Source organism: Saccoglossus kowalevskii, chromosome 1, assembly GCF_978046115.1.
Source record: "Saccoglossus kowalevskii chromosome 1, keSacKowa6.1, whole genome shotgun sequence".
NCBI classification, from domain to species: Eukaryota; Metazoa; Hemichordata; class Enteropneusta; family Harrimaniidae; genus Saccoglossus; species Saccoglossus kowalevskii.
In genome coordinates, this window is record NC_140641.1 from 38,629,536 (window position 1) to 38,643,332 (window position 13,797).

Below are 13,797 nucleotides of genomic sequence, written 5' to 3' on the forward strand. Positions count from 1 at the left end.
GCAGAAAATATATTTGATTTTACATTTGACTGTGGATTTCAGTCTAATTTATTCCATAGCATCTCTACCACAAGTTCAATTGAAATCTGATTTTTTGAGATATCTAATAATAATTAGAGAATCAACATGTTTTTGTTTTCAACAGTATCTAATCACGTTTGTGGATAAGCCAAGAGCATCTACAAACCATATTTTATTGAAATGGAATGATTATGCACATTGTCTAAAATAGTATACTCGAATTTCAAAATATTACGTTTCATCGAAATCCAAGTGGTTCTTTAGACATCTATGGAACAGACACCCCATACTGATTGTCAATATAATACAACTGAATATTTTTTTATTGAATTTCTGCATAGATGCAACCCCGTTTGACTTATCTTGTTACCAATGATGATATACAACAAAATTGTATGGAAAGATTATGTGTCAGTGTTCTATTACACAATGTTTCAAAGAACTAAACATCTATTTCGAAAAGAACTATGTTTTACCAAACTTAGCATCGTTTCGAGTCAGGTCGTTAAAGCACTTTATATGGATATGTTTCATAGTACATATATAAAACACTAAAAAGTACTCTACCTTCTGCAACAGCAATCGCTGTAAATGCCACAGACGAAATAAAACAGGCACATATTATTTCCAATCGTAGAGATAACCAGGCCCTCATAGTTATATGCAGAAAATAAGCTCCAGTGTGCAAATTTTGATGGTCATCAAATTCTCGTACAAAAATATCTTCTGCATTGAAAGCACGGATTGTGCACAAGCCCTGTAGAGTTGCTGACAGATGAGAAAATACTGGACTACGAGCTGAATAAAAAAGTGATTAACCAGAATTAATTAGGCTAGTATTTCATTCCAGAAACACAAGAAAGTGAAAGAAAAGTATTGGGCGACTAACCAAAAGCGGTATGAGGATTGCTTTACCATACTTTACTGTTTATGTGAATTGTTTATTGCTCTCTTCGTCACGGTGTATCCCAATAGTTCAATGCATATTTCAGAGGGCAAGCAGTTGTTAAATATATGATCTATAACACTGTCAGTTTTAACTATAATTCAATGGTATTTTCTCCGCGGTACGCACATCACTTAGCAATACAGCATGTTATATTTAAGTGGGAGCATATGTCAGCGACCGACCTCGTAGAACAAGCAGTTAACTAACAAAGTAGTAACCCCTGGTCTACATTATGCGCAAATATCTGCCAGTGGGGCAGACTCTGTAGTAGCAGGTTTTAATAGAACCTCGTGACTTAATAATGTCCATGTCCAGTTATATACACCCCACAAGGAAAATGAATACTTGTTTTAATGTCTGCAATAAAGAATTATTCTGAATCCGTAGCAGGAAAGATAATGAACATTGGCTCTGCAGATCATACTCATCTTAAGCAACGGTTTACCTGGATGTATAACAACCTAGTCAGCTAGCGAAGACTGTACGTGGGCTAGAACATGGATTCTGTGATTTGTTGTGAAAATTGGAAACATACCTAACCGTAGATCATTAAACAAAAGTCGCATAGAATGTGATACTTAACAGAATCCACAAGCAAATTAACAATTCTGGAAAAACAAAGGGTCAAACACTGGTAGCACCCGCCCTATATTATTTACAACCATATAGTTGACAACAATCGACAAAACAATTCATAAAAACAAAACAACTGACATTACACAAAGTATATTACACTACATAGTCAAATTAGTATTCATGTTTCGAAAAGAGTGAGCATATATCCTGCTCTACATGTGACACTCGACATACTGTATTTAATTTGGAGTTATAATCAAGTGGTTTATGAAACCTGAATATACAATGGTGCAAATAACCATGACATAACATGAGTAGTTATATATGACAAACCTCAGTTGCTTGATGTAATGGGTAAGCATTGCGACAGCCAAAAAACAGCAACATTCTGAATATTGAATACAGCATCTCTTTTCAACTACGCAATTTACAATTTTCAAATAAATTACTTACTTGTGCCTTCAAATCGTTTTATATCCCTTGATGTTTGCAAATAATAGCTCCTGATGTACATAACTAATGGAACCATTGGAATAGCAGGTATGAGTACCCATGGATTAATAACACAAGCTAAAATTATACTACCACATACTGCGAAATTTGGCTGCAACAAGAAAATCATTACCAGATAGGTTGAATTTAATTGTTAGTAGTGACTATCATTCAGATGAAATACTACATGGAATTGTTCAGACACCATTGATGAAAGTGAAGTGCAATACAGGCTACTGAATAACAAGGGCTCACAGTTAATATATAATATTACTAGATGACATCATGTTCCATAGATTTATATTATAATAAATCTGAAATTCCAAACTGTTACAATACGCAATGCATGTGATACTAGTTGTCATTGCGCGGCGGACACATTCTTAGCAGCTGGGTTGATTATAGTATAAAACATATACTATTTATTATGAAATTGTATGTTTAGTGTAAGTCGAATTAAGGTTTTTACGCAAGCTTTGATCATATGTTTATGTTGTCCCTTTAATAAAATATAATAATTATGCAGTTTGAATACATGTACAACCATACATTTTAGTGATACATTTTGGTAAACATTCTTCAACACATTATATACAACGTGCCAACATCATATAACCAAAAATACCTGGATAAAGTCGAAAATTAATTTAGGAAGTACTTCATCCATGTAACCAATATCTCTAGAAAATCTGTTCAATATTCGGCCTGGAAATAAAAGGCACATTTAGCAAAATGGTAAGTATCCACTCTAAACTATAAACAATTGAATGTTCACACGAATTCATGCATTGACTTTGCAGTGAGGTATCAACTAATGTGTAGTTATCAAGTGTGGAATTGTATGTTGAGATTTCATGTTCACTCATTGCAAGACATCCGGTCCGAAAATCTTATCGCGAATTCTGCACTATGTCTCTAGATCTGTATTAATCCTTCCATATAATCCCTTAATCTTCCCACATTTAACTATTCATCCAAGCTTACTTGAAATAAATCACCGAAACACTTGTTCAACTCCACCTTCGATTCCTCTCTTCTATCAGCTTAACATTCTCAATATTTACGAACCATGCAAACTACACACTTCTTTAATCGTCATTGATCTTAAACATGACCGTTTTGCCTATAATCTCAGCCAGTATATGGTTAACGCGTCGCTACAATCTAAAATTTGTTTCTAATGGGAATCCTTACAGAAGAGGGATAGGCAAATACAGACTTATTCTTATAAATAAACAACCACATCATTCTAAACACATTTGTTTTCAGAATATTCTGGCAGTCACACAATTCTTAACACAACATACATTTAAAAAAACTGTTTCGAGATAGATATCTATCTTGTAATAGTACACATAAGGGTCCTCACACTGTAGTCTGGCTACCCTATTATATTTGAGGAAAAGTGGTATACCATCTGCTGTTAAGTCACCATTCACATATGTTTACTACTTTAAATTACATTTGCCAAATAATAATACAGAAAAGTAAACAACAAACAAACAACAATTATCAAAATCAATAATACTAAGTTCATAGAGTTTTGTGACGATAAAAGTCTTACTAATGACTGTTAGCTATATGTATTAATGGACACCGATTTTCCGTTTGATTAAACTACATAGTGTACGTAAAGTAGCTAAAGACTAACCAGAGAACAATATATAGGTGTTCATTTAACAGCAATGACAAGCGCAAACAAATATATATCATTTCTAAGAAGACACTGCAAACATTTTCTGTTGATTCATGCCATTACCAGAAAAGCAAGGCGATAATTTAACTGCTTCAGGTAGCTTAGTGGAAGTTACACTAAATAAATACTTCTGCCTATCTGTGGTTTCTGATATCAAGAGTTGAGAATATATATAATTGTCATAATTTCATGTTGCGAAACTCACCTCTAAATATATCCGAACACTTTTTGATGACAGACAGATTCACACCAAAATAAAAACGTCATTATTCATTGTAAATGGCAAAGTGAATTACGGAACATCACTTCAACCACATTATAAGTAGCTGATTATTTCATGATTGAAATATACCAGTACATGATATTTATCAGCTTGTGTGTATTATGTTATTGTACTACTCACCCACAGGATTTGTATCATAAAACAATATAGGTGCCCTGATAATGGCTTCAAACATTCTATTATGTAAATTCTTGGAAGCATTCAAACATACTTTAAACAGTAGATATGTTCTAAGTATGGCAAACGTATATAGACTCACAACAAGAACCGAGTATATATAAATATGTTCATGTGTACTCAAACCAGGATGAAACCAAGTCTGAAATTCAAAATATAAATAAAGATGCATATAAGTATTACAAAACGTAGTATTAATTTATATCAGATATATATTTCTCTGAACAATAACTTTTTCCTATTATGATTTCTTTATTTCCATTTCGTTTTTGACGCTATTACGACAATCATATGTGCAAAGGAAGTCTATTGACAGCTATATGACGTATTAGGCAGTATAAATAGTTCTATGATTTGTTTTCGAAATCCAAATACTGGCTCACACTTCGATATTTTTGGCTGGATGGACACTGTAGTTTTGGGTACTGTTCTTTGTCACTATGAAAATTGATTTCTGTTCATTGTTGTATGGTCAAAATGATTCCATGTCGTGCCTGGCGAAATATACGATAATAACAGTATTTCTGGTATTCTGGTAATCCATGTTAAATATGTATTGCTAAGCTAAAGTTTTGGTTTATTGAATAATTTTGGAATTGATTTTAAGTAACAGACCGAGAGTTGATTAGAATGACCTGGCTTTCAGTTTCAATATAGTGACTATTATTTATATTAGCATCTATTCACCTGTGGTTACATGTGTCAGTTATGTTATTGCTGCTGAATACTTACACCAATTTGTATTAATTATATATGATGTAGCTTAAGTGGTGGTGGCCAACCTGGCCGGCACTCTGTAAGACCTATTTCAAACTTCAATAAGTCTTAAGTCTTAGAATTGTACCAACTTGGTTTAAAAGATGGCTGTGTAATTCTAGTTTATTTCCATCTTCTTATGTTAGTGGTTATGCTAGACTAGCTTTCGACATGCTCTGCTACATTGTGCTTCATTGTGTTTTGCAACAAATATTTGGAGCTAAGTAATGATCTGTCAATTTCTCTTCATGCTATGACATTAAGTATAATACAAGATGGCTGCGCACCCAGTTATGATGACAGGAAATCTGATAATCATGTCCCACACCCCCAGTTGTGTAGTGCATGTATGATATATATATTTGGACTCTCACTAATGGGTCGTGGCTACAAAATTCCGATTTCAGCAATTTTTGACAACTGAATTCCTGAACAACTGAACGGAATCCAGAGTAGGCATAGGTTATTCAGCCAAGGCAAATGCTCTGATCCTGGATTCAACAATAACCAAAATACAAAAGCAATCAGCCAAAATGAGGTAAATTATGACCTCGTTCAATGAGCTAGATTTATAGTCGAGATGGCCATATCGCCCTTAATAAGAAACTTTCTCTTGACACTAGATCAAAAGGATGCGTACTTATATATATATAGAATCTTTTGTTTCATGTTGTATTATTTCTGTTTGTTTACTATAGACCTGAATTAATTTGCTCGTGTAATACAAATTATTGCATTATATATCACGAGTCTTACACAGCTTTTCTACTGAAATAGATTTGCCTACTCAATCATATCCATAGTTGGGGTCTAACCAACATGTGTCTATCAGTGCAAGCTCGCGTAAGTATTCAACAAAAATTAATAAACAATAAAACTAGTTGATGTATGGAGTTTGTCTAAATGATTGTATCAAATAGAAATCACAATAAATGAGAAATAGGATTGACATACTCACATTATTCATGTTAATGCTACTTGAATTGAAAGCAATTATTTCTAAATCGTGATATCTTTCTTCTGTTTGTGCCCAAAATGATAACCACCAATCCGTCATAATAATAACAACCTAACAGAAAAAATGATGGTAAATTTATAATAACACAGGTTTCTTCATCATTCAAATTATTTAAGACCAAATTGCATGCTACTATCTTTATGTTTAACCACTGGTACGAGACAGTATATATACCACAAAATAAACATATGTCATAAGTCATACGACAGAGGAAGTTCATCGAACCATTTCTGTCCAGTAAATTCAGATTAAATCTCTACCTGTGCAAATATGGTAATAAGTATTGAAAATATAAACAGCCAAATTCCACCGGCTTTGAAATAGTCTATATAAATTTTCCAATCTATAGAACCACTATGCCTTTCTTCAACTTCAAATTCTTGGATAGCAGTACATTCCATGTTATCTTTCTTTCCTGACTGTGGAAAGCATATTGGAAAACGTTGAACAATTTCTAAAGTATATGCAGGGAATTCGGGTAGGAAACCAGGCTAGATCAGGTCTAAGTAGTGCAAACTATACACTAACCCTATTTGCTACCTATATTCTGAACTGTGTGTCTTATTTATTACACAAATAATTCATCGCAAATGCAATGTTATTTTATTATAAAATATTATCACGAATGGCTTTCTTGGCTGTTATTTATTATCACCATTTCCGATAATGATAACCAAGACATTGAATCCATGGGAGATTCATGTGCCAGTGAAATTCTTCTTCGGCTTGGATATGTTGTTACATTCCCCATATTGAATATATTATGGCCCTGGTATACATGTTGCTTTGCATTTTTCTCTTTCTCCAATGAGTTATTGAAATCAACACCAGCCATTACCATCTCGTCAAATGTACAAATTGTTGATGTTTTTCCCTATAAAAAACAACAACCATGAAGTATGTGAAATGTAGCAGAATATTTACTGAAATCAATGACATATTTTTGTACCAAGTTTGACAGAATAATTAATATAGAAGTCAACACATTTCGTGGTGATTTGCAAGATTCTAGTGAAAGACTAACCAACAAAACATGGCGTAATCCATGTTCAAATACTCTAAAATCTCACCCTTTTTCATTAAAGCCAAAACATTGTTTTTTTATTTTGAAAAATAACAGGGAACGGGTTCTGAATGACAGTGAGCAAACTGAGTATCTGACCGAGTATCTGAAGCAGGGAAATTAATATTATTGTAAAGGCAAGGAAGCAGTACAGGGTTTTCACCCACCTGACCCACACAATTGCATATATATGTTTTTGTAATGTTGTAAATACTGTAGTAAACAAGTAATCTGTAGAATGCTGTGTGGGTAATATTTTTATATTGATTTTTGTTGCATTTGCAGTAAATAGTTACCAAACAAAGAGAAATCTATAGGATTGGATATACCTCTCAGCTGGCTTCACATGCATAGTTCAAGCCTGCCTAACCGGTGCTTATACCACAATTTATTTACAGCACCTAGACGGTCTGTGGTTACAGCTTCATATTCCGAGTATTCGCAAGAAATTGACATTACAATAGAAAATAAAAGACTGGCACTCCCATGCAATTAATAGCAAGTGAAATTCCTGGGATTGAAACATAGATTGTGAAGTCACTGATGTAGGCAATGAATAACTTGGCATAAGGACGGGGTAGTTTATTTAATCAGTGCTGTACTAGAGGCTGAAATTTGTTTATTTCAATTTCTCCTGAAGTCACATAGAATACACTGGTGAAAGGATGTTTTGTGGGTGTAATGTATATTGGGGGGTAGGGGCGGGTGTCATATAATTTGTTTATTTCCAACTCTCATGAAGTCACATAGAATTTTACTTAATTTATTTTCACTGTAAAGTTTTCAGGCATTACGTGTGGGTTTAATTTTCACTGTGCTGTGTCAAGTCTCAATAGGGGAGTATAGGGGAAATGGCATTTTCACTGTGATTTATTTTAGTGGAAAAATGTTTTCAGTATTCCTACTTAGGGGCGTGTCAGGGTCAAAAGGTATATTTGTGTATCAAAATGACAATTGTTAGTTTACATTAGTAGTCACATATACAAGTACAAATAATAAAGAAACTAAGCGTTTTAATTTGTGAGTAATGATTAACACCGACAGTTTGCAAAATATTGAATAAATATTTAAAATATGACCTCAAACTGAAGGTAAGATTGAGTGAATCTTCTTATGTAAATTCAAGTGAGATACTGCACACAGTATAGTATAAAATATATTTTTTGAAAGAGGAAATGATAATTGTTTGATTTAAATTGGAAGACACTACCACTTAAAAGGTTTAAGTTATTGAGGTTAAACTTGCAGCACAATGTACAAGGTAATGAGCGAGTGATAAGAACTCATTAGATAAGTGAAAAATAAATCGTAAAAAAAAACGAAAAGGATTTTCATATATAGTAATGTTAAAGAAATGATAATAGTTTGATACCGTGTGTCCTCTATTAGCAGCGCATGTGCTTACGTAATTTCACAAAAGTGTTTGTATATTCAAAATACAATATTTAGATAGTACATAACATAATAGAAAATTTCAATAAATGTTTGAACAGAATCCTTGTAAATTATAAAATACAAACGACCTTAGCAATGGTAAAACTACGACATCCTGATATATATTTTGTGTGGAAATAACATTTTCAACTTCCCAGCAGAAGCACCCTTTTAAAAATAAAATAAACATTGGACAGTGTATTAAATTGGAGAGCCCCGCCAAAAATGAAATTCGTGAATACAGTAACCCTTTTTGGAAAAAAAAATTGGTTGGTTGAAATAAATAAATTAATATTCATGTGCAATGAAAAACTCGTCTTTTCAGTAAAATTGTACCAAAATGCTTTCTGAGATCGCGCATAATAGTTTTAAAATGACTGATTCTATCGCTAAGAGCTGAAAAAATAAACGGAAAACTGATGTAATACTGTTTTTGAGACACGGTTTTGGTCTAAACTGTTGAAAGTAACCACAGGTTTTTTCTTTACCCTGATCATAGCAAGTTACGAAATTCATGGAGAATGCAGAGGAACGTATATATTTCACTCTAGTACTATTGCTCAAAATTTTTTCAGTAACTTGCGCAGTTTGAAATGGAAAATTTTTGAACGCATTAAATCACGCGTAGAAATTGCGGCGTCAAACTGGTTGTCGGTTGATTTGTTTTGCAATAGACATAATTTTAGAGCCTGTTACTTTGTGATGTTTCTGAGTTGTGTTGAAGACTATTCTGTAACGAAATCGCTGAAATTATTCTATCTCACTGTAAAAGGAATGTTGTTTCTTCGACGATGGCCTACGGACGACCATGGACCATTTACCTCCATGGGACGACTGACTTCGAAACGTTCCACCGAGACACCGTCCCTCAACACCCGGTTAAGAAACGCTATTATCTAAAGGTGTTAATCCCTCAATCAACCAGACGATGCGAGTTTTGCTCAAATCGACTAACAGTGACGTCATCAGCGTCACTGTACACTATCAACTCTACGTCGTGTTGAGGGACAGTGACCGAGATCGGACGGCGCCCTATCGTGCCAATCTTCACCATTGTGTTCAAACGAATCACGCGGTGAACTGTTCAAACACGGGATTCAACCATTAGGGGCGTTTCAGTAAAAAAACATCGCACAGCATGCAAATTCAACATTTTCAAACCAGTATACTAAAACAGAAATGCTTAGCGATGCAAAAGAAGCATATATATTATTTTTCAGTATACACATCTCTTTTGACACAATCCCTCACATATTCTACTCCCAATTATTCCTGCGTAAAATGGAATAGCCTCTTTCCGTGTCAACATTCAGAGTAAAATCACGTGATATGCTGTCAAAATTGGCTGTTACATACTCTTTCGCCGGTCTGGAAAATGTGTTTAATTAGCTCTCATTCAAGCAACAATGCAGATTTCCCAGTGGGAGCGAAACTGGTTCGACTCTGCCATTGAAAAATAGGGGTGTTTTCAGCAAAAAACGAATAACCCCGGAGTGCACACAATAAACTGAATTTCGGAACAAATCTCGCATTAGTTACAGCAGCAGAATACCCCAGAAATATCAGACGAAACATGAAAACACTATATATTGTATTCCGGCCTGAACCCTCTCTATTGCAATTCCAGGAATTACTCCCATAGGTACAACCATTTTCCACCTTGGTATCACCCACTCCTGAAAACAAACTGATGCGTTTGGTAATAACGTAAATTATTATATATCTGTCACTGTTAAAGTGTGCCGTAATTTTGCGGTATTTTACGGGGTATTTTCATCCTACCATATTAGGAAATGCGAATTCCAAATATGGAATGATTACGCGCGTAAGCGTCCTCTAATAATAAAAACAAACATGGCTGCGACCAGAGTTTTACCGGACTCAACACAAAAAAGTTCGCTGATTCTGTTCTAAACATTTTGGATTTCAGCATTCCCATAGTGTATCCTTGGAAGGAAAAGATGTATAATAATAAGTTTATTACGAGGATACCTCAAAGTATGCACTCAGACAGTACGCCGCGCGCGTCGGTCGATACTTCCGCTGTTACAGTACTGTCTTCGTGCATACTTTGAGGTATCCTCGTAATAACATCATATTATTATTTGAGGAAACTAATTATTAATCAAAGAAAGCTTAGAAAGAACTCCCATGTGCTGAGAGTATTGGAGACACATTAAATATAATTTGAAATTACTTAGCTGAAAACTAATTATGCAAATCAGAAAATTAACATGAACAGATTTGATTGTAAAACTAATGAGGTCTGCGCAATGTAACAAAAACTCTATGTACCAAGTTTAATTGAAATGTGATTAGAACCAAAAAATTATGAATTATTATGCTAATTAGGGAAATAATATGAACAGAGTTTTACCCCAAACTAATTAGGTTTGTACATTGTCCTAGAGCATCTTTGTACTAAGTTTCATTAAAATGGAAATTAGTACTTTAGATATCAGTGTGAAAGCTTAAAATTGGTTAATTATGCAAATTGGGTAATTAATATGTACAGATTTTAACCCACAATTATCCAGGTCTGTCTATTGTCCTACAGCATCCATGTATAAACATTCATTGATATGTGATGATTAGTACCTGAGATATCAGTGTGAAAGTTGGAAAATGGTTAATTATGCAAATTAGGTAATTAATATGCACAAATATTTACCAAAAACTAATTGGGTCTCTGCATAATTCTAGATTCATTGAAATGTGATGATTAGTACTTTAGATATCAGTAGAAAAGCTGAAAATTAATTATGCAAATTAGGTAATTAATATGCACAATTATTTACCCTGAAACTAATCAGGTCTCTGCATAGTCCTAAAGGATCTATGTACCAAGTTTCATTGAAATGCGATGATTAGTACTTGAGATACCCGTGGAAAAGCTGAAAATTAACTAATTATGCAAATTAGGTGATTAATATGCACAAATATTTATCTGAAACAATCAATCTCTACATAGTCCTTGAGTATGTAAGTACCAAGTTTCATTGAAATGTAATGCTCACTACTTATATCAAAAGCTGAAAATTAATTAATTATGTAAATTATTATATGTACTGATATTACCATAAAAATTATCAGGTCTGTGCAGTGTCATATGACATCTATGTACCAAGTTTCATTGAAATGTGATGATTAGTACTTGAGATATCAGTGGAAAAATCGAAAATTGACTAATCATTATGCAAATTAGGTAATTAGTATCCACGGATTATTACCAAAAACTGCCAAAATCTGCGCATATGTTCAGAGCATCTATGTACCAAGTTTCATCAAAATCCAATGAGTGGTTCTTTAGATATCAGTGGAACAGTCATAGAACAGCTAAAAATTAGCTAATTATCATGCAAATTAGGTAATTAACGAGCATGGATTTTTACCAAAACCTAATCAAATCTGCGCATATGTTCAGAGCATCTATGTACCAAGTTTCATCAAAATCCAATGAGTGGTTGTTTAGATATCAGTGGAACAGTCATAGAACAGCTAAAAATTAGCTAATTATCATGCAAATTAGGTAATTAACGAGCATGGATTTTTACCAAAACCTAATCAAATCTGCGCATATGTTCAGAGCATCTATGTACCAAGTTTCATCAAAAACCGATGTATGGTTCTTGAGATAGCAGTGGAACAGTCGGACACACATACACACATACACACACACACACACACATACAGACACACTAACTGCAAAGACTCCCATTTTGTGCTTCGCACATGGGAGTCAAAAAGGCATACATACAAAGCAGTATGTGATATCTGAAAATATGACGTTGACAGATACGGCGATAATGCTCATTGATATGTATAGTGACGATACCAGTTATATCATTAGATCGCCAAAAGAAGTAATAACTATTATCTTTTTCAGAACATTATATAAATGCCTAACTTATGTATGATCTGTACTTACCTGTTCTAATATTAATATCCTATCTGCCCCACATAGGTACTGAAGTTGGTGGGTCACCAAAATACACAGTTTGGATGATAAATATTCCTTAATGCATCTACAAAGATTACAAACAAAAACATCGATTGCAGTACTAAATACACGTCACCAGGATTAAAACATTCTGATGAAATATTTATGCATTATGAATAAAACCAGCGTTACGTCACGTTCGTTTGGTAACATCATATATTAGATTATATGACATAGTATAACACTCATTTGAAAAGCAGGAATACACTTATCACAACGGCAAATTATTCATTCTCACTTGTTAAATATATGTCTTCCAACAGATGCGTCAACAGCACTAAGTGGATCATCGAGGAGATACACATCCGCATCAGAATAAAGAACCCTGGCTAGACTAACCCTTGACCTTTGTCCTCCACTCAGTGCCACGCCCCTCTCTCCAACCAATGTGCGATCACCATACGAAAGTGTCCTAATATCCTGGAATAAATAAACAAAATGATAGTAAATATAACAATATGTATATAACAATTTGTATATAACGATAATGAAAAGTTCGAACGAAAAAAAGCGTTAGTAATGTTTAATAATATAGTTTTACTACGCCAGTTTCGTTCTCTGTAGTTCGTATCATACTAATATACAAATACACTGAGATTTTAGTACTCATAGAGATTTGATGAATGAGTGTGTTCTTGTCTGTCAATAAGTGTGCGAGTTAGCAGTGATGACTGATTTTTAGTGATAACTCTACGTATGGATCTGAAATGCAAATTAGTAGTGTAGGAGCCACTAAGGTGAACACTACCCTGAAAAAGGGATCATCGATATACTCTACTGTATGTTGAAAACATAAACGTTTTTTGTCTGGCATTCATAAACATATATTGGTATGATTTTCAAATGTGAAGGTGCCACACTTCGGACCTTTGTGTAGATATTACTGGGCATTCATAAAATTGTTCAGGACGAAAAGCGTATTGTATAATAATATCGTAACGTATGCATGAAAACGTAAATTGTTGTGGTTTTTGTATTACTTTATTATACGCCTTTTTGTGACTAGAACGACGATATTGTTACAAATTCATCTTATTTGCATATCGAATGCCGAAGTCAATAGTCTAATGTAGTACAATTACGACAATTATTGTAGTGTTCAATGCAATTTTGAATAAAGAGTCGGGTGTATAATAAGTTGCGAGTGTTGCATCAGTACAGTGATACCTGATACTTCAGATCATGTGCATAATCCATATGTGAGTGTTTAACAGTGTCTCGATTCCGTGTACTACGCAATAGTTAGTGGGGAAACAAACATGCGTGAATAATTGTTGGAAGATAAAGAATGAGACACAATATGGGTATTAACGCTACTTGAAATTAAACAAA

The 13,797-nt window shown here is 33.8% G+C and overlaps 1 protein-coding gene across 2 annotated transcripts in view; it reads right to left on the reverse strand.

Annotated features, from left to right (window-relative positions):
• LOC100378585 (ATP-binding cassette subfamily C member 4-like) overlaps positions 1-13,797 on the reverse strand; it is a 28,838-nt gene that overhangs the window by 9,271 nt on the left and 5,770 nt on the right. For both annotated transcript variants that reach the window (XR_014930044.1, XM_085501948.1), the window contains exons 10-18: positions 12,704-12,885; positions 12,394-12,490; positions 6,624-6,842; positions 6,229-6,387; positions 5,909-6,019; positions 4,138-4,336; positions 2,664-2,743; positions 2,000-2,150; positions 589-819 (exon numbers count right to left, since the gene is read on the reverse strand). Coding sequence is in view for 1 of the 2 variants with exons in the window: in XM_085501948.1 (XP_085358074.1) it covers positions 589-819; positions 2,000-2,150; positions 2,664-2,743; positions 4,138-4,336; positions 5,909-6,019; positions 6,229-6,387; positions 6,624-6,842; positions 12,394-12,490; positions 12,704-12,885 (1,429 nt within the window). In the remaining variant the exon portion in view is untranslated. The remainder of the gene's footprint in view (positions 1-588; positions 820-1,999; positions 2,151-2,663; positions 2,744-4,137; positions 4,337-5,908; positions 6,020-6,228; positions 6,388-6,623; positions 6,843-12,393; positions 12,491-12,703; positions 12,886-13,797) is intronic.